Genomic DNA, 21023 nt, shown 5'->3' on the forward strand with positions numbered 1-21023 from the left:
CTGCAACGGCTGTGCAATTTCTGTTGTATAAAGTAAATCACTCTCTGTCCAATGTAGCATATTTCACAGAAGAAGCAGAGCTTTCTCTTCAGTAGTCTGCTTAATTGCAGGATTTTAAAGAGGAGATGAAATCTGTGGATTCTTCAGTTTTCCCCCCTCTGTACTCTTGAGTGATTTAGATGATTCGTGAGGTACAGTACAGTAGGTTTACCATACAGCCCCGAATTTCACCCAGATATGTCAAAATGCACTCTTTGATTTGCAGAGACAGCTCATCAGTAGTGCTGTGGATCGCATCCTGAAATTGATCTGGATACCGTGCATGGTAAGTGAAGCTCGAGCGGCCAAATTTTCAAGCCTGACGTTATTCTTTTTTTATAATCCGGATCCTTAACCTGTTCTTGGGCCAAGGCATCACACTTTCATCTGCACACTACCAGTCACGTGCAGCGCAGATGGCCTGGCACAGGAACAGTCCGGTGAAGAGGGGCAGAACAGGGAGTTGGAAAGATGATACGAAAGCTTTCAAAATGCATTTTCACTGGCTATCGCCAAAGGATTTCATATGAATTCTGGCTACCTTTGAGATCATTTATTTGATGTGAAGCGCAATATAAATAAAATGTATTATTATTATTATTATTATTATTATTATTATTATTATTACCTATCGATGTCACTTTTTCAGTGCTTTTCTGACCATTGTCAAATTTCATGATAAGTGGTTATTGTGCTGATTGAGCGTAATATAACTTCATTAGAAATCCTTGTCTGCTCACAGTCCTGTATTGATGTTAATTATAATCATAGGAGCTGTCACAACAAAATATTCTGACTAAATACAGCATGGTTTAAATGCGGAACAGACCATGTGGAACCGAATTGTTGGGCCAGATGCCATATCAAACAACAGCCAGCTCACGTATCTGGCATGCATGGATCACACAGACAGCTTCCATATGGAAGTTCCCCTCAGTGTCACTGTACAAACGAAGGACTCGGAGACACCCCACCACATCGGTGTCACAGAACAGGGGTGTAGAAATACTGATGGCGTGAAGCTGGTGAGGGTGGGCCAGATATCAGCTGCATCAGAGCCGGAACTCATAGGGTGGCGTCTAGTCTGGAGTCAGCCATCACCCTGAGACCTTTCAACACATGTGTGAGTCAGGCATTGAAGATCAGAGACAGTCTTGACAGAGGTCAGCAGCCTAGCAGGTTATGACTGGTGTTTGTGTGGATGTTTGCACTAAAGGTGCCTTCTCCATGTAAATACCGTTGTGGGGGAAGCTGTTGAAAGCATGGACTCCCCCTGGGCAAAATCGAGGACCACCCCTGAACCCTGACTGAGAGAGAGAGAGAGTTACTCCTTAAATATCTTTACTTTCTCTTAAAGTTGTTCATGGTGGTAGTGTTGATGTCAGTATGAGGGAATTCCTCACCTGTCCTGAATTACTTTCACTAAAACGGCAGAGAAGCCGTAAACGTTGACCCATTAAGCTAAGCTTCCTGGATGGTTGAGTTCCATCAGATTTCTGGCCTGCTTAACATCAAGTGTAAAGACAAGTTCCAAATCTGTCACATTGTGAGAATTTGGTTTTAAATGATAGAAAACAACATTCAAAATTAGGTAAACTAAGCAGACAGTGAATGGCCGCATTCAACATTGGTAGGAATAAGTATCAAAATCTGTTCAATGAAGCAGTATGTAACAATTTGCCACTTTTGAAGTTATGGTTTTATGAACAGTGACTACTTGCAGTACCCTCTTCAAATTAATTGTGATATACGTTGATGTAAATTACATAAAATATTTTTGTCATTTCCTCTGGCCATCCAGGCTACACTCTGTAGTTTTGAAGTTGGAACACCCTGTGAAAATATAAGAAGCCTGGCTATCTTTAGCCTGGCTATCAAACTCAGAAATCTTAGAATTCCCAGCTGTGCAATTGTGTTCTTTATCTCATTACCAGCAGACAAAAGTGTGCATAGGCAACACCTCTCCTCCTCCATAATACTGAGCACTGGGGTGTCCTGACTCTACTCATATTTCCCCTCTTCATGGATGTGGATGACTGCAGACCCATTGATGACTCTGACACCATAATAAAGTATGCAGACGACACCTTTCTTGACCAACAACACAACTATGGTCAAAAAAGGTCTTCATAACTCCCACAACAGTTGCTGAACTTCTACAGGTGCATCATAGTCAGCCTATCACCATACTAAACTCAATATTTTAAGATTGAACATTAGTATGGGGAGGCTGCACTTTGTTTCTACTGCACACGAAATGTGATCAATGGGCATCGTTTAAATGACTCTGTACACTTGGATAGTCCTTCAACCAATCAGACCAACGATCCTTTTGGATAAGCTGGTTTCTGATTGGAGCCAAAGGTTCTGGCAGGGGAACAGAGGAGATAGATGTGCAGGTAGCCTGATCTGCTGGGCGAAATCCAAATTTGCCGGAAGTTCAGGCAGGGTTCACTCAGCCTAGGTGCATCACAGAGTCCCCCACCACATACTGCAGTACAGCATGGTACCCTGACTGCACTCTAGAGAACAGAAAAGCTCTCCGATGAAGCTATCCAGCTAGCTACCAGTTAGCGCACGTTTCTATCAGCGCCAACTGGGCTACGTCTTTCCAGGTTCTTCACACGTTTAAAGGAGGTAGCTCACCAGTTTTAGACCAAATCTCTGTAATACTGCTTTAAGTGGTGTGTGGTGTTTGCCCCCAGGCCTCGAAAGCAGACCAGCTCTTTTCCTTCCTTCTCATATTGAGCGACTGTGAAAGAAGCTTCCAGAAGCCAGTAGCATGCAATTTCTGTCTCATCCCACTCGTGTTAACCAGGGCCTCCTAGTCTGCACAGAGAGCCTCAGCGTTTGGCAGGCCTGCAGTAGCTTATTTCTCATGAGCCTTCAGCCTGCCGAAATACTGCTGTCTTCTACATGACCCTCTGCGGTTTGAAGATGCTATGAAAAACGAGAGGGCGGGAGCGAGAAAGAGAGGTAGAGAGACGGAGAGAAAGAGATGCGAAGGAAAAGAGATACATAATCAGAAACAAAACAGGAAAGGAACACGCTCCACCCTTCGCCTGTACCGCACAAAAATCGCTGGAACATTGGCGGAACCCCGGAATTAACACGGGGGGCATCCAGACAGACGCATTCCGAGGCCTTGGAGAACAATAATGCGGAGAGGTCTGCTCGCATTCTTGTCCTGGCGCCTTTATGACTTTGACTGAGGGCAAGTATTTACGGCAGACTTTGTGTTGTGGACAAGATGAAAGTCGATATATGCTTTACTCCCTCCGTGCCCAGTAACTACTTCACTGAGGAGATCCCTCGCTAAAACACCACCAGATGATGGATGATAAGACAGACATGTCTTTTTTTTAACTCTCTTCCTCTCCTCTCTCTGTTCTCATAGGAAATACTAAGCCACACACACACACAAACACACGCACAAACACAGATATATAATGGAAATGGAGCTTCATGGGTAGTCCACAGCAAAGTTGTAACTGGATCGGATTTTTGATCAGATATCTCAAGTTATGTTGTGTTTCTCTAGCTCTGCAGCACATGCCAAATGTGGGCGTTTTTGTATAAATTTGCAAACATGTACCTCAGTCCTTTGGGGATTAGATGGAGATGTGCTACCACATTGTGTGCATACCCTGGCTCTGAGCTTCTGAAAGGCTTCACTTAATCAAGAGGGATTTAGTTGTTTGGTTAGTTTGAACTAATAAACAAATAACACATCAACGATTTCATCAATAGCAACAACTGTAAAAGAACAGTGATTTATTGAACAAAAAATTTGGCAGAAAAATGTAAATTACAATAGAAACAAAACGCTCAGCAATAATAGATTGTCACCTCTTAACGGAAATGTTACTGTGTCCACAAACATGATCTTAAATAGCACTTGACTCACAGACTTCACCACAAAATTGCAGAGGCGAGAATAAGCCTGAGTAGTAAAAACTGCTTCACAACAACTCCTGCCTGAGGGCATCGCACAGGTGAAGATTAACACACCCTCCCCTAATGGCTGAGACCGATCTTGCTGACGGATATCTTTGACGGCAGATTCCTTGGGAACCTCGAGTTACTGTGAGTGTATAGCTCTCGTGCCGACAACTTCCTGTTTACGCTCGCAGACCGCGTCTGAGTAAAAAATGAATCACATGTCGCCCAAGCGGGGGTTAAACACCAAGGAGGTGAGTGTGCCTGTGTGTGAGTGTGTCTGCCTCTCGTGTAGCGGCTTACCCCTCCGGTGCACCTGGAGGGCCGGATCACAGCCATGATTCAGCATACAGGTGGCGAGAGTGGGAGCTTGATAGCTAGTGCGTGAGAATGAGAGACCGAGAAATTAGGCAGAGGGGGGTTGTGTTGTGTATGGATGCAGAGTCAGGTTCTAAAAGAGTTTGCATGTGTATGTGTGTGTGTGTGTGTGTGAGAGAGAGAGAGAGAGAGTGAGTGAGAGTACAGGGGTCTCTGGCACTGCTGGCAGTAGTAAAATATCAAAGCTTGTTTGTGTGAGTTTGCGTGCGAGATTGGATGAGACACAGTTTGTTGTTGACATGTATATGTGTGTGAGACATTTCATAGCGTGTATGTGTGTGTGTTTGGTCTTCAACTTGTGTTCTGTACGTATGTGTATTATATGTACATATGTTTGTCCATATGAGTATTTTGTTATGTGTACATACATTCAAGTGCAATTTCCCTCAGTTCGACTCAAACTCAATGACCAGCTTTCCCTCGTCGTCGCTGCTGCTGGAGTTCTCCTCCTTATCGTCTATGCACTTCCTGGCCCCCCTGAGGCTCCGACTCAGACTGACCATCTCGCCGCTCCGCACCTTAGCCGCTCGAGACAGCCTCCTGCCCGGGGCCGGTCCGTTCGGCCGGGAGTTGGACCGCTCTCCCACGCCGTGGGTCTGCGCCGCCTCTGTGCGAAGAGGCTCGGGGTTCTGGGAGTCTGACAGGGTCTCCCCTGGGTGGCTCAAGCAGGTGAAGGTCTGCTCGGCGTGTCCGAGGAGCGAATGCGCCTTCCTCCACCGGGCCTCCGAGTGATTTGTGGCTTCGGAGGAGGAGGGAGAGTGCAGCGGCAGGTCACCGTGCGACGGGCGGGGCGGGGGAGCGGCGGCGGCGGCGCAGGCCCCAGTCTTGGGAGAGGACACCGCCGCGGCCTCCCCGGGCTCCTGATAACATCTCGCCGCGTCCGCCCTCCCGGAGTGCGCCTGAGTCGTGCACTGGACAAATGGCTGGGAACGGCAAAGTGTCCTTGATTGAATTGAATGCCTGCTGCTGCAGCTGCTGCTGCTGCTGCTGCTAGTTAAGTGGCCGGGTGGATAGAGCGGGGTGGCGGGTGAAGAGCTGGAGTCAAGTTGAAGGTTAAGGTTGAGCAACATGCCAGGGCTCCCCTGGGAGGGCGGAGGTGGACAAGGGGGTGGGGGTGAAGGTGGAGGTGGAGGAGGAGGAGGAGGAGGAGGAAGAGGCACAGGAAGGGTCCAGATGGGTTCATGACTGCTTGTCTCCTCCTGTCAGGAAAACATGTAGATACACACAAACACACACACAGACACACACACACATACACGCACAGACACACACACAGACACAAACAGACACACACACACACACACACACACACACACACACACACACATGGCGTTAGTGTGGCCTGCGGAATGCCACTGCGTTTATCAGCTAGACCGTAAAATTACTCGCTCACCAGAGCCATCTGAGTGGATCAGAGCATGGGAACACGGCTCTGCTCCCGAAGACTTCCCTGTCCTCGGAATGTTAGTCATCCCAGTCCCCGTAAAGTAGGCACATTTAGCTCAACTATTTCAGATATTTGTCATGGATTTTGTGTTCCAAATGTCTGGCCTTTATTATTAGTCTCAGTGTTTTGTAATACTTAATTATGCCAAACAATCTTTGCTAACAGAACCTAATAAAAATCTTTTGGCCGTTCCTAGAAAAAGACACAGACCAGCCCCACTGGCCAAAGGAATGGTGCAGAAACCATTTGAACTCAAGATGTTGGTAACACTGCACCAAGACTACAGTACATAAAGTAAATAGTACATTTCATTTTGACTACTCAATCCCCAACTGTTAGATGGAATCAGAGTGTGATTTAGTGCTTGCCGTTTAGTGGCTCACTTTGGGAAGGATGGGGTCCAAGTCAGATCTGTTCCGGGGTCTGCTTCTATTTAACACCCCATCCCATCCCATCCCATCCCACCCTCCAACCCCTAACCTCACCCCACCCAAGCCCCACACCTACCTCACCACCCCCCATCCGTCTCCTCCACCACAGACAGTAAAAACATCCTCCGTTTTATTTTACTCAGGCAGGAGCCGAGTACCCCCCCAAAGTCATTAACTAAGAACAAACATTGTTTGGCATCACCCCCCCCCCCCCCTCTCTTTGGCTAGTTTGCCTCTGAGTGCCATGCCCTGATCTTTCCCTCGCCAGCATGCATAAAGAAGATACATTAAGATTTTAATATTTTGGCCACAGCCATGGCATGGATGGATGAGGGCAATAACATGTGTCTTAGCGGGCCTATCTGAGTCTTTCATCTGCGTGTTATTCCTCTATAATGAACACGGGGGAAAACAATAACAGGCCTAATATGGGCAGTGCAGAGCAGTGCCAGTGTATTGTTGTAGCTTTGGGATGATGGAGTGAGTCGTGTGGAGCGCAGAGGAGCATTCCTAGGCTCTGTTTGCATAAGGGGGCTAGATTTTGGAATGATACCTGTCTTAAGTTGCATTCTTTCATCGTCCACTCCTCCGCCCGCGGATCCGCCATTCTTTCGTCCGCTCCCCCGTCATTTTGTCTTCCGCCACCTCCCACGTTACCCCCAACCTGCCCCTCGGGTCGTTTGTTGTTCCCCCCCTCCTGGGCTCCTCCTCTCTCCTCCTCCTCCTCCTCCTCCTCCTCCTCTGCTCCCCTCCACGGCTCCTCAGGGACCTTCCTCTGCCTCTCTGACCCGCAGTCTCCCGGCGGCAGCGGTGAGCTTTGGGGGGAGAGCACGTCGCCTGGTCCTGATGGCAAAAAGCAACAACAGTCATTAACAAGCTTAAAAGGGAGGGTTAAGTCGGCCCCTGCATTCTTCACACCACATCATCCTATTTCACTGTGTTCCGATACGTTCCCAGAGGATGCATTTCAAAGTTGTGTGGGATTCCATAAAGTTCCGATACAAGGATTGGAATTATTTCACCTGACCAGCCCCGGGGCATGAACATATAAAATGTCGATATTAATACGGTATTATATGAAGCCAGAGCCAATAAAAACGTTTAAACTATCGTCAAACTGTTGCTGAAATATTTCATTAAAGTGGGCTGTGTGGGTCATTCAGGTGTAGAGTCAGTGGGGCATTAAACAATAGAGGGAAATGAGTAAAACTCACAGGAGGAACATTAGCAGGGGTCAACAACTGAGATATAAACATATTGCTCTTTTTTGGACTACAAAAATCTCTCTGCGGTCTAACTGATGTATGGAGTTTGCTGTTTGGACTTTTGGAATGTATGGCTCACTGAAAAGCAAACGTCAGCCAAATGAATAAAAAATATTGCGAGAGACTTTCAGTGCAAACACAGACGCACAGAATAACACACTCGTCTGGCCGTATATCACAAGTGGAGGTATATAGGGGTGATTATTGTGATGAAAAACAATCGGTGCGACGATTCAGCGCCGTGTTTGCTTTGGCTGAACTCTCGCATGTTCACTTTTCCGAGGAGCGGCCTGACAAGGAGGCTGCGCTTGGGTTTCAGGTCGTACGTCAGCCCTCTGGAACGGGAGACGGCCGTGAAATTGCACTAACTCCTGGGGCCACTCACGGAGGAGTCCCTGGACGGGGAACCGCCCAACACCCCCCACATGCATATAAACACACTAACAACACACACACACACACACACACACACACACACACACACAATCACCCTGGCACATACAAACACATGAACACCCCCCACCTCACCCTAACACATACAAGTACACTAACAACACACACACAACTTCACTGGAACATTCACTAACAACACACAGACACACGCACACGCACACACACACACACACACACACACACACACACACACACACACACACACACACACACACACACACACACACACACACACACACACACACACACACACACACACACCACCACCAAAACCACACAAACAAACATGCACACACTCCTGTTGTCTCTGCAAAGCCCTCCACAAACACCTATCAACTTGAGCCACCACATGGTGGCTTGCAGGACCCTCCCTGTGCAATTGAATCCCGTTTCTGCTAATCTTCTGCTCTGACGTAAACCCACACCGGTGACACCCACAGTTTCTGGAGATTTGATTTCAATCTGCAGACAAGTCCTCAGTCTCTCATTCATGATTTGGCAGGGAAATCACTGATGGGATTACCTGACGTTTACTTCAGTAATTGCTACAAAGAGACTGGGTCATATCAAAATGGAGGTCATGTTTGTATCCTGATTGACATCTGACCTGGCATGCATTTATTACACAGGGAGCCTCTGGACCCGCTGAAATAGGATACATATTAGGAGCCACCAGTAAACACAAACACCGTTCTAACTTAAGAGGATCAGAGACTCCTGTCCCTGCCCACCCCCCCTAATTTTTTCCAGATGATCCAGTGAAAGAAAAAGCTGAGGGTCTTACAACCCAGCAAGTAAGGTCAGCTCATTGTGATCCAAAAATCCTTTATGTTGATTTTATCTTGCAAACACTTTTTTACACAAGACAGTCAAGTCACCTTCCAGTCAAAGGCTACAGTTAAGTCACTCTACACATGCTCCCAAAGCGCACGTCAACTCTGACGCGCACACGCACGCTAACACTTACAACTCTGACACTTTGAGGATGCTCCCTGCATCTCCATTGTGTTGAACTCGCCTGAACTTTTGCATGCTAATTGACATGGACATCTAATGAAAAAGTGAAAAAAAAATATGCACTTATCTACGAAAACCGTGCAATCCACACCCCAGCACACTGAGCAGAACTTGCTAACTGGAATTTTGTAGCTGTTATGTTAATATAGCAAATATAGCTATATAGCTATGTTGCTATGAAAGCTTATACTATAATATTTTCTCGGGGTGTTCCAGCCTGGAACAACAATATCCTGATACACATAATGACCATGTATGTGTATATGTCTTTCATATGAACTGTTGCATAGTGTTGTTTAAAGCCTAATTTCTGACCCCCTGTTGTGAGGTATCCCAACTGGATTGTTGTTGAGCTATAAGCTTGAATTTAATACTCTACGCTCTACCCTTCGCCTTGTTTTGTTTTTGGATTACCTGTTGCTGGAGCTGGCTTTTTCCTGATCACTGACTATTGGATCATATTTTTCCATTAGACACAGTTGCACACGGCTCCTCTATTGACACACTGTTTGTAAATCCAATCACAGACTCTATGAACTCAACTTAATGAACTCAACCGCCTGGGCCTCTCCTCATGCACAATCTGTATCTCGTAAACAGACCCATTTCAAAGCCCATTTGCTGCCTTCTAGTCTGCCAGGCCTCAGCGATCGTACATTTATTCAAGATGTCTGCATAAAAGTATCTCCAGAAATGAAAGGTGGGGATACTGAAGCCCTCCAGGCGTGGCAGACGCAGCTAAACTCACATTAAATAGAGCTGACTGTGCCCTGATTTCCCCAGTGCTACCAGTGATAATTCAATTGTACTGCTGATTCTGGAAGGGACAGGGCCCATATCAACTGCCCGCTGAGAACACTGCCGTTCTAGTCTAACTACACGGTTGTTACAGGTGCTCGACTGTGTCCCCCAGTGGTTTAAAGGGTATCTCAGAACAGGGCTGCTGAAGGAGAACATTGTGTGTTTATAGTGTTCATAGAAGAGATTGTCTTTGACTTGTACTTACTGTAATATGAAAAATCTGACTTGAAAGCTTTTATTTCTGTCTATCATAGTACACACACACACACACACACACACACACACACACACACACACACACACGCATGCATATGCACACTGACGCCGCCCCCCCCCCAAAAAAAAAAATCCACACCCACATCAAACACACACACAAACACACACTTGCATACAAACATGTAGAAAAAAAACAGATGTGTGTGCATACCTTCACAAACACAGACACAAGCAATTTGACAAAGAATGCATTATGCGTCATTTAAGGTATTCCCAATCAATCAGCTGTTGCAATGTTGTAATGTGAGAGTGTGAGAGTAATCATTTCCTTATCTCTCACCTGCAAACTCCAGGGAGGTACAGTGAATGTTTACATATTTTTTTTACTTGACACTGACAGATAAAACCAGTAGTCTGTGTCTATCATGTACTGTACAGTATGTGATTTTGACTAATGCATGCAGTATATTGTATGATACTGGGCTGATGTATTATAATTACAGCAGGATGTTGTTTTATGATACCAGGACATTTACAGTGTTAGAATAGGAGGGAGAGGATGGCTATTTGTCACCACCTAGTGGAGAAATACTAATACGAACAGAAAAGATTCCAGTGTGCAATGTCTGAGAACCCTGTGTTCATAAATTAAAAACTAAAGAGGAAGAACAGGGACATAAATGTAAATGAATGTGAATACATGTAAAAAAAAGGGAACTATAAACAAAATTACTTTTGTCATTAGTCTACTTTTAAATCAACATACATGTAAGTTATTATGTCCATGACATGTGCTCCAGCGTACTTTATGTTTTCACTAATCCTGTCCTACTCCTCAGAAACACCAGACTGCCAAAATCAATAAAATTGTGGCAGAATCATCCCGAGGCCTTTTTGCAGTGTGCATGCACCCGTGCCAGTCTTTTGAAATGTCACAGAAAAGGAAAATTCAACAACAACAAAAACAAGAACAAGAAAACAACAACCATACCTTGATCAGCTGTGATTGAGCTTGAATAGGGCGTCTCCTCAATCCGAACAGTCTTCTCCTGTTGGATACACGCTTGAGTTGGCTGCACACCCATGCTGCGCGCATCGCCCTGGTCCACTCCCACGGCACCTCTGGTCCCCCCGCTCTCCACCCTGCGACCAGCAGAGGGCGTCTGTGTTGTCTCAGCCTGCCCCGCCGCGGCCCTCTGGGACTGCTGAGGTTCTCCAGATGTTTTGTCTGGAACGCACACTTCGGTCGCCGATCCCCTGATCAGCGCTGCGTGATTACACCCATCCTCCCGTGCGTCGTCTCCCGGGCACGGGGGTTTGTGTTGGCCCATGGCAGGATGTGATGCGGGGTGTGATGATGCGCCTCCCGAGCCCGCGGACTGCGCGGTCGGAGGAGCCGCAGGAGAGGCGCAGGCCGCAGGGCCGAGATGGCGTTGGCCGGCAGTGGCGTGTGAGCCCGAGACTGACCCCACGTGGTCAAGCAGTGTGGCTGAGCAGCTCCTCTCTTCCGCACCACCGAGCACAAGCGAGGGGCCATTTGACCGGCTTAGTCCGACGGCACCGCTTAAGACCTGCACTGACCCAGGGGGCGGAGTCAGTCCCGGCGCACATCCCAGCGGCTGAGGCCGGCCTGGCTCTGAGGCTAATATTTCAGTGGACACTGGTACTGTGTGTCCTAGCCGGTCTTCGGCAGTGAGAGTCTGGGGCTGGCTAGGCATCTCTAGCAGGCAGCGCTGCAGATTAGTCTGTGTTGTGACAGTCGTGTCACCCGCATTAGGCGTGGCGCCAGACTGAGAAACGCCGTGAGAGGAACCCGTCCTCTCGGAGAGGGGAGAGTGATGGGAAACAGATGGACAGTGAGCCGCAGGTGGAGACGGGTGACAAGCAGAGGGGACGGCTGACGGCTGGGGCTCCACGTCCACCACCACCCTCTGGGCGGAAACGGCTGCACTGCTCCTGACTGAGGCAGTCGAACCCACAGGAACACCTGACAGATGGTGTTCCTGATTAGGCGCCGGGGCTCCAACTTTGCTGGGCAAAGACTCTTGCATCGTTGGAGGGCATGGCCTCTCAGTCGAGACAGACGACTGTGGCCCACTCAAACTGCTTTGCTGATATGATTCAGGAGCCTGACCGACGCAGCGTTGCATTGTGGGATCGTGGCGTGTAGGGGACGTGGGCCGCACTAACGAATGCTGCTGTTTATGAAGTGAAATGTGGGCGTTCACGGAACCTTGTTCCGTTGTAGAGTTCTTCCCACTGACCATCAGTTGGGCAGGAACACAATCTCTCTGTCCCACTTCCTGGTTTTCTTTCAATCCAGATTCTATGGCCTGGCTAGTCACTGTACCTGTCTGGCCTGGTATGTATAGGCTCTGTGCAGTGCCCTGCAAAACTGAAGCCTGACTCTGGCCAGGCCTTTCTGTCGGAGAGGAGTTGGAGTTCATGAACAGAGAACCAGGACAGGAAGGTTTAGCAGTGCTAACTGACGTAGCACAATCTGACATGGCCGTTACAGTAGATCCATTTGCTGACATGATTCTTGACGCTATGCATCCCCCTTGTGTTGAATTTACGTCATTACCATTATTTGTCACACTCACACTCGTGTCCTGAGAAACTAGAGGAGGCTGTCCGCTCGTCTCTGTCTTTGGCACCGCTGCTGACCCGGTGATGATGGAGGCACCCCCGGCGCCTTGTTTGTAATCCCCAGCCTCGATCTGGGGTGCCATCAGGGCCAGCTGCTCGTCAGAGATGAGCTGCATGACAATCTGCAGGTCCGGCGTTCTCATGAAGAATGTGTCCTGAGTCGGGGCCTGGGCAGGCACGCCTCCGACACCCCCCGCTCCGTGGAGGCTCTCTCTGGGCACGGCGGTGGTTGAGTGGGCCTCTGGGGTGACGTCCACCAGAGGGCAAACAGCAGAGGGCTCGGGAGCATGCGTGGCAGACTGTTGGGGGGCTGTCACAGATGTTGAGCCCTGACTCTGCACGGCGGGTGTGGATGCACAAGGTTCACCCGGCGCTGTGGCATCGATCGATGTGTAGGTGGTCTGAAGTTGCTGTACGACACCTGCTGTGGGTGTGGGTGTGGCTGGCTGATTCAGGGGTATGACGGCAAGAGGTGATGCTTTCTGGCTGTTTCCTACGCCTGACACGGCTGCTTGACAGTGGTATCTGACTGGGACTGCTGTGGGTGGCAGGCTGGGGGAATCCTCAGCGACAGGTTTTGCGGGCTGAGTGTGAGGTATCGGTGTGGGCTGCTGAAAGTGATACTGTGCTGTTGCAGGTTTAGCTGCCTGTTTGAGTGGCAAGTCTGTGACGGGATTACTTAACTGACACAGTGCATGTGTTGTAATAGTTGTAGATGAGGATCTCTGGGATAATACTCTGATGGGTGTAGCTTGCTGAATGACACACTGTACAGTTACAGGGGTAGCTACATGTTGAAGTGCCATATCTGTGACCTGCTGAATTGGCTCACTTGAAACTACTGTGGAATTAGCTGAAACGTTCTGTGCTAATCGTGTTGCTTGTTGAATGTGATATTGCACTGTAACAGGAGTAGCTGCTTCACTAATTGACATTTCTCTGGACGACTTAATTGCTCGACAGCTGGAAACTATCCTGGTGGATGTAACCGGAACATTCTGTTCCAACGGTGTGACAGCAGCAAGTTCCTGCGTCTGATGCTGAACAACCACTGGAGTTATCTGACTAAGAGACAAATCAGTTAAATGTTTGGCAGGTGGATTTGTAGACAATATCGTGTTGGCTGTAACCGGAACATTCTGTACTAAACCTATAACAGCTGTAGCTTGCTGAATCTGATATGGCACAGTTACAGGTGTACCTGTCTGACTGAGAGCTATTTCTCTACCAGATTTCACCGGTTGAGAGGCAGCAAACATTGTGATTGGTTTAACTGAAATACTTTGGTTTAAACCTGGTACTGGTAGAGCTTGCTGAATCTGGTATTGTAATGGAATAGGTAAAGGTGTCTGATTGAGTGACACATCTCTGACAAGTCGGCTGCTGGAAAATACTGTTTTCTGTGTAACTGGATTGTTTTGGTTGAAACCTGCAGGTGTCACCTGCCGACTGTGACACTGTACTGCTGCAGGGGTAGCGGTCTGATCGAGTGTTACACCTGCGATAGGTTGAATAGGGTGACTAATGGAGAACACTGATGTGGGTGTAGCGGTCGGTATCCGGGCTAAGTCTGTAACATTTGCCACTTGTTGAATGTGATACTGGACGGGCATGACAGGTGCACCTGTGTGATGGATATCTGTGAGAGATTTGGCACGCTGCTCAGGACACAGTGTGCCTGTGAGTGCAGTCTGATTGTGAGATATGACGGGGATGACAGACTGGCTGTGACGCGGGGTTGTGATCGAGCCAAACTGATCTTGCGCTAACACCGTCCTGCACATGTAAGACTGACCTGGAATAGACGAGGTGACCATGGTGAGCGTCTGATTCTGCGCTGTCCAGGGCGTATCGCTCGTGGTTCTCAGGCTCCGTGCTGGACCAGGCGCCCCTAAAGCTCGAGCGGGAAAGTCGTGCGGCGTCAGCCCCCTAACGGCCGCAGTGGAGGGGCTCCAAGTGGAGGCGGGGACGGGGACGGGCAGGCCCAGCGCGCTGAGCCTCGTGCTCCCGTCACACCTGTTCTGCTGACTGTGGATCAGCGTGATGGGCGTGACCGGCTGACTCTGAGTCAGGGTCGAGAAGGACGTTATGGAGTCGCTGTGGCCCGAGCGGGGCGCGCACGTCGTGAAGATCTGCGACGACGAGAAGCTGTGGCGCAGGAGCGGCGCCACGCGGCGTGGGCAAGGGTCTACGTGCCCCGAAGTCTCGGGCAGCTTCAGCTGATACTTGGGCAGAAAGCTGCTCTTTGCCGGCAGGGAGGTGGTGATGGTGGAGGTGTTGGAGGTGTTGGAGGAAGCAGCGGCCAGCTCAGATGGTCTGCTGACGTCCAGCACACAAAGCGGAGAGCTGTGCCTCTTCTGCAGAGGCTGTCTGGCCGTTACGGGAAGGTAGATCAGACTGTCCTGGCGCTGAATGTGAGGCCTGCTGTGTCCTCGCTCCGTGGGCGGCAGGGCTTGATTCACACCGTTAGTCATGTCTCCATCTGGCCATCCGATTTTATAAGCCGGGACACTCCCTCGCCTCTCGCCAGTGTCCACGCCGTCTAATACGACACAGACGTTCTCCTCCGTGCGTTGCTTCTTCCTCTCGGAGGGAAGAGCGCCGTGCTGCGGGACAATCTCACAGCCCGTCTCTATCGATGACCCCTTCGGTGACAAAATGTCGGCGCCCAGAATCACTCGGCTCTCCGTCCGCTGAAGCGGCGGCGGCGGTAGCGGCGGCCCTGTGGTTTTCAGCACGGAGCCTGGGAGCAGTACATAAGAGGGGGCGCTGCTGTGTCTCCTGTCTGTGCATGATGATACATCCGCAGGGGCCAGGCCAAGCCCAGGGCTGGTGGAGGGACAATGGACGCTTTGCATGGTGCCCACTGACATGTTGGCGATGGACACAGTCACCTGTGTACCTGCGGCAGGCTCTCTGACCTGGCTGATTTGAATGTCCTCTCTCTGATCGTCGTGATGCTCGAGGCTGTTAGCGAGGGACTTTTGCGTTTTCAGCGGGGAGGGCTCCGGCTCTTTCTCTGACGAAGTGCTGTAGAGCTTTCGGAAAATTCCGTCGCCGTAGACGTACCATTTGTTGTAGTCAAATTTCTGCGACCGCTTCCGTCGATACTTCCTGGTGGCGGCCGGTTCGCCCGCGGCGTCCGTGCAGCAGTCTGTGCTGTCGGAGCTGAGGCTGCTCAGGCTGCCCCTCTTGGTCGGGGACGCCTCCGGCAGGCAGTCCACGGCCCCCTGCCTGACCAGGGACCTGTGGCTGGGCTCGTGCCGGTCCACGGACTGCGCCCCGACCTTCAGCGAGTGCAGGTGTCCCGCGCTGCTCCTCCTGTTCAGCGCGAGGCGGTCGGTGTGACGGGGCGAGGCCGTGCCTGCCGCCTCGCTCTGCTGCTCGCTCACGCTAAAGGGCAGCGAGCTGCTCCTGGTCAGCGGAGCGTGGTCCAGGCTGTCGGCGTGCTGAGAGGGCAGGGAGCTGTGGAACGCTTGCATCCCTCTCCTGTCCGGGCCTGGTGAGATAGACGTCTGCTTGGAGGTGGCGACGGAGGACATGGTGGTGGACTTCATCTCGAAGTGGAAGGAGTCCTTGTAGGTGTAGGGCATGGGGAGGTCAATGCTGCCTTGTTTGGACAGCACCGTCTTCCTCGGGCGAACGTTCTCCAGGTGTTTGTCGTCCATCAGCGCGTCATTCTTCGAGATGATCTTTGAGATGCGCTCCTCCAGTTGCTTCTTCTCCTGGACCGACACCTTGCTCTTAGATCCCCCCGCTGAGGCTGGGTCGGTGGAGTCCACCTGGCAGACAGTCTGAGGATCTGGCACCTCCATGCTGGACTCGGTCAGCGACTCCATGCTGTGCTCGTGCGGGCTGCTGCCCGGGCTTGATGTCCAGTGGTGCTCACCGTTGTCGCTGAACCCAGAGTCGGTGCTGTCATGACTCTGAGACTTGCCCCTGGAGATGGAGTCCCACGGCTTGGGGGAAAGAGTGGCCTCCTGCCTCTGCAGAGGGAGGTGTCGGCTGGGCATTAACCTCGCACCCCCACAGGGTCTTGGGCCTTCTCCCATGGCCAGCCTTTTCGAGTCTCTGCCTGCAGTGGTAACGCCTCCGCCACAAGGGGGCTCCATCTGTTGAGGCTGAGGTGTCAGCGCTTCTTTCTGTACGTCCATGGGGGCAACGATGAGACCCACCAAAGCGGCCTGTTGCAAAGCCCTCGCCGTGCCTGAGCCCGGCGTGTCCTCCTGGCTCGAATGCGACAGGCCAGAGTCTGCAGACTCACCGGCGCCCCCAAGAGGCGGCGGCTTGACCGCGACCTCCATGCCGTCCTGGCTCCCGCAGTCCAGGCTCTGGGCGTCCAGCGAGAGGCTGGAGGAGAAGCAGGTGTCCCTGGAGCCGTGCAGGCTCTCCTGGCTGCTCAGGCTCAGGCCCCGGTCCGACTCGCTGGAGATGCGCGCGTGCGCCTGCGTGCGCTTGTGCTTGTAGAGGTTGCTCTGCGTCTTGAAGGAGACCCTGCAGACGGTGCACGGGTACGGCCTCTCGCCCGTGTGGCAGCGCAGGTGCTTCTCCAGCACGCTGGGCTTCAGGCAGTCTCGCCCGCAGTACTGGCACACGTGCTTGCCCACCGACTTCGGGGGCTTGGAGGAGGGGCATGGCGCCAACGTCGCCCCGCCAGGCTTCAGGCCCTGCGCGGCCGCCAGGGGCATCCCTCCGGCGATGTGGAGAGTCAGGATGGGCAGAGGCTGCTTGGCGCTGAGAGCGGGCATAGGCAGGGTGATGGCTGGCGTGTCCTGGATCGCGGCTGCAGGAAGTTGGGCCTGAGTCGGCTGCGTCTGGGTTGGCACAGCTGGCGGCGGCGGCACCTGCGGTGGCGAGGGCCCCGTCATGGCGCGGACGAAGAAGGTGGCGAGCGGCGGGGCCTGAACGTGCATCATGTCTGCTGCTGCCTCATGTGCTGCCGCCGTCACCGCAACTGAGCCCTCTGGCACGGCAGTCTGAACAAAACCCAGCTTGCCAGTCTCCATGGTAACGGCTCTCTCTCTCTCTCTCTCTTTCCCGCTCGCTCTCCCTTTCGCTCTCTCTTGCTGGGTGATGTCAGGGAACCAAGGCTGCTAATTACCTGCAAAGAGAAACACAGTTTGCATTAGGCCCCAGCTCCCCCGGATAAAAGGAATCCTACGTCTGTGACTTAAACAGGATCCAGAGAGAAGAGGAGTGAGAGGAGACGGAGGTGGAGGAAGAGGAGGAGAGGGGGGGGGGTGCAGCTCAATTTCAGAGGCGATGTGATTTCCTATCACAAAGGTGCCTTGTCTATGCAGAGGTACTGCAGAGGAATGCCAGACTGGATACTGTCCTACTGAGCCAAGGATCTTTTTTTCCCTAAACTGAGATTCAAGTGCAGAGGATTACATTAGCAAAGAGCATAAAGATACACATGATTTATATGTGCTGGTGAATTTGTTGCTTAAAGGCATTTAAATGCGGAGATGTTTTAAAGGCAAATGAACCACATCGTTTTGTGGAGGCATTTGAAAAAGGAAAAACAATCTGCGATCATAGTACCAGTTAACACCGACTGTAAAGCGCTACTTTATGATTATTGAGAAGGAAAGGGAAATATTCTGTATCCAGGCACTCGGCAGGATTGTAAATGTTAACAAACCTTTATTTGTTAGCACATTTTAAGCATACACCAACACATATCGGCTCACCGGCCTTCATCAGAGTTTGTCCACTAATTTATGATTGTTGCTATGTTAACAGCACAGAAAATATACACAGCATTTGCATGCGGCAGTGAGAGAGAGAGATGAGACAGAGGCGTTCTGTAGAGGAATGACTCACCCAAAGGCAGCAGTGCACCCTGCCAAAGCCCTCAATGATCAACAGCTAGCTTTTTTTTTTCTGATTTCATTTCCAACCTCAGAACTAATGGACTGAGTGTGCATCAGTAAGCGACACCTGAAGCCGTGCATGTCAGCGTGTGACAGTGAACAGCACACAGTTTCGACATGCTTTTTGCCTCTGTTCTTTTATTTCAGCTCATCTGTGGCGCAGGCACTTTTTGTGACAGTGACGACTTCACAAACTAGGAAGTGCAGTTTGACTGAATCGAAACCCTGTTTTAATTGTGGAAAATCTACTAAACATTTCCTGTAGATGTTTTCTGAATCCGCAACATCATACCATACCATCATACCAACAGTCTAAGACACTTGTTTAAGAATGTTTTGTAACCATTTGGTAGATAGTGAGAGCAGTAAGTGTAGAATATATCTTTACTCAGTTTAATGAAGCATGCCTTTCCACTCATACAATGACATCTTTCTGTTTTATGCCACTCAGACATATATTTAACATTCAAAAGTGACTAGGTCAAAAATGAGAATTCATAACCCTATCCTTGAGTGAGTTTGTAACTACACAACTGCACTACATTACACACATTACAAATGTGTACAGCCATTTAGCCATCTACCCACTCTACCTGTACCTTGATAATAAAGGGTCATAAAATGGCCTTGACAGAGGAAATCTACGCAGCTTTTAGTTCCAACTGTTCAGCTACAACAGAACTAATAGAGAAGTAGTGGACAGGATCATTCTCCACAATGTAACACTCTAAAGCACTGTAAAACTAAAGCACACTTTTCAAATGTGACCAAAACTCTCAGAGAGGAGCCTCCTGAGGCACTACATGTGGATATGAGGTCAGAGTATAAAGAATAAAATGTAAATAAAAATAAACATTTACAAATGTTGAGTTCACGCTGAATGAGTTGTTGACATGGTGTTTAAAGAGCCCCTTGTTGTCTAGTCACTACTGTCAAAGCAGAGGAGAAAAGGCACTCACCATATTGCGAAAGTTGTGGCTTGATGCATCTCCACTTCGAGCGGTAAAAAAACAGTCAGTGTTGAACAAGCTTCCCGAGAGCAGAGGGGGTCATCAACAGAAACAGGACCTTATGACGACGTCTTTCGCCACAGTTGCACTCTCAGTGTTCCCTATATATTGCACTGTCCTTTAGCCCGTTGTGTAGAGGAACTGTTGCTGGTGCAGATGGAGGAAATGCAAGCTCGGTCACGTCACATATGCAAATTGGCGAGAGCGCCCAGCGAGAGAGCAGATAAAACAGGGTCAAATGGGCGAAGAGAGTGCGAGAGGTGTCAGGCACAAGAGGAGACAGAGAGAGAGGCACGTGGTAAACAAAAGAACTCAAAACAAGGAGGTATACAAGCACAGACAGAGAGACAGCGAGCAGCTGCGAGACATCAGGGGAAGAAGAGAGGGAGGGATGGTCAGAGATAGAAAAGATGTATTTGAGAGAGGAGTGAGGAAAACTGACAAAATAAGAAAAAGAGAGAGAGAGAAAGAGAGAGAAAGAGGGAGAATTAATAACAACAAACTCTTTCAATGAGGAAATGGACTAACCTTTCACTAAGATATTGATGCAGCATTACTGAGCTTGATTACATTCTGTGGATGTGTGTGTGTGAAAAGAGAGAAGAGAGTTAGAATCTGACATCTTGGCTTGGCACACACTTACTCCCTCCCACACCCACACACTCACTCGCACGCGCGCACACACACATACACACACACCGCACCAAGGAGAGGTGCATGAGAGCGTGTGGGTGTGCAGCGTTTGAGAGGAAAGCCAAGCTCTTTCTGCTCAGCGCTGAAAAAAGCTAAAGCCCACACTATCACCAATAGGCACAGAGGCAAGATAAAGATAAGACCTGCAGTGAATGTGACCTTCACCTAATGAAATCTCCATCTGTCCTGTAAACCACCATAGTGGGACATGTGAGAGAGATGGCACCTGGCCTCTTGGCAACAGACAACTTTTGTTCACGATCACAAAAATGACCCATATCTCTCAAACCGCTAATGGTTGTGAAACACACATTTTAGGTTCACTTAATTTACGTTATTCAGCCACAAGCATCTTGAAAAATAATGTCTTGATTATCCTTCTCATGTGATCATATTTCTTTCAGCATCCAGCATTTGTGTATAGGACACACCCAAATGGGACTCCTTCCTGCTCCAACACAGAGAACGGCAGGAGCAACGTGAGCGATGGACGCAGGGTGAGCCCAGTGGTGACTAAGAGGAAGAGAGGGAGGGGAATAACATAATCCCTTCTTCCGCAGATTACTGGTCATTTTTACTTCAGTGGCTAATGAATGCCTGGCAGTGACCAAGGGGTGAAAGACTTTGCTGGCAGCCTCATTTTCCTAAAGCAGGGAACCGCTTCACAACCGATATCAACCGATGCAAAGCACCCGTAAACACAGACATGACAACAAAGCCTATACCAACGCATATGTAAATAATGCATTACATTGGACAAAGGACACTTTCATATCAGGCGCACAACACGGACCTAGGACAGGAATGGC

The 21023-nt window shown here is 49.8% G+C and overlaps 1 protein-coding gene across 1 annotated transcript; it reads right to left on the reverse strand.

The window, feature by feature from the left end:
• Positions 1-3788: 3788 nt before the first annotated feature.
• znf831 (zinc finger protein 831) lies at positions 3789-19690 on the reverse strand. The gene is made up of 4 exons (XM_062544416.1): positions 19471-19690; positions 10978-17736; positions 6788-7077; positions 3789-5555 (listed from the first exon to the last, which is right to left on the reverse strand). Exons 2-4 carry the CDS (start codon positions 17639-17641, stop codon positions 4743-4745), a joined length of 7767 nt encoding a protein of 2588 aa, XP_062400400.1. The 5' UTR covers positions 17642-17736; positions 19471-19690; the 3' UTR covers positions 3789-4742.
• Positions 19691-21023: the final 1333 nt, after the last annotated feature.

Source organism: Sardina pilchardus, chromosome 9 (genome assembly GCF_963854185.1).
Source record: "Sardina pilchardus chromosome 9, fSarPil1.1, whole genome shotgun sequence".
NCBI classification, from domain to species: Eukaryota; Metazoa; Chordata; class Actinopteri; order Clupeiformes; family Clupeidae; genus Sardina; species Sardina pilchardus.

What these genes read in the sequence shown, in the direction of transcription:
- znf831 (XM_062544416.1), bottom strand. Translation starts at nt 17,641, where the DNA reads ATGGAGACTGGCAAGCTGGGTTTTGTTCAGACTGCCGTGCCAGAGGGC. An exon ending in CTCAATCACAGCTGATCAAG is followed by an intron (nt 7,078 to 10,977) that starts GTATGGTTGTTG and finishes TTTTGCCATCAG; the next exon opens with GACCAGGCGACGTGCTCTCC. An exon ending in AAGAATGCAACTTAAGACAG is followed by an intron (nt 5,556 to 6,787) that starts GTATCATTCCAA and finishes TTTTCCTGACAG; the next exon opens with GAGGAGACAAGCAGTCATGA.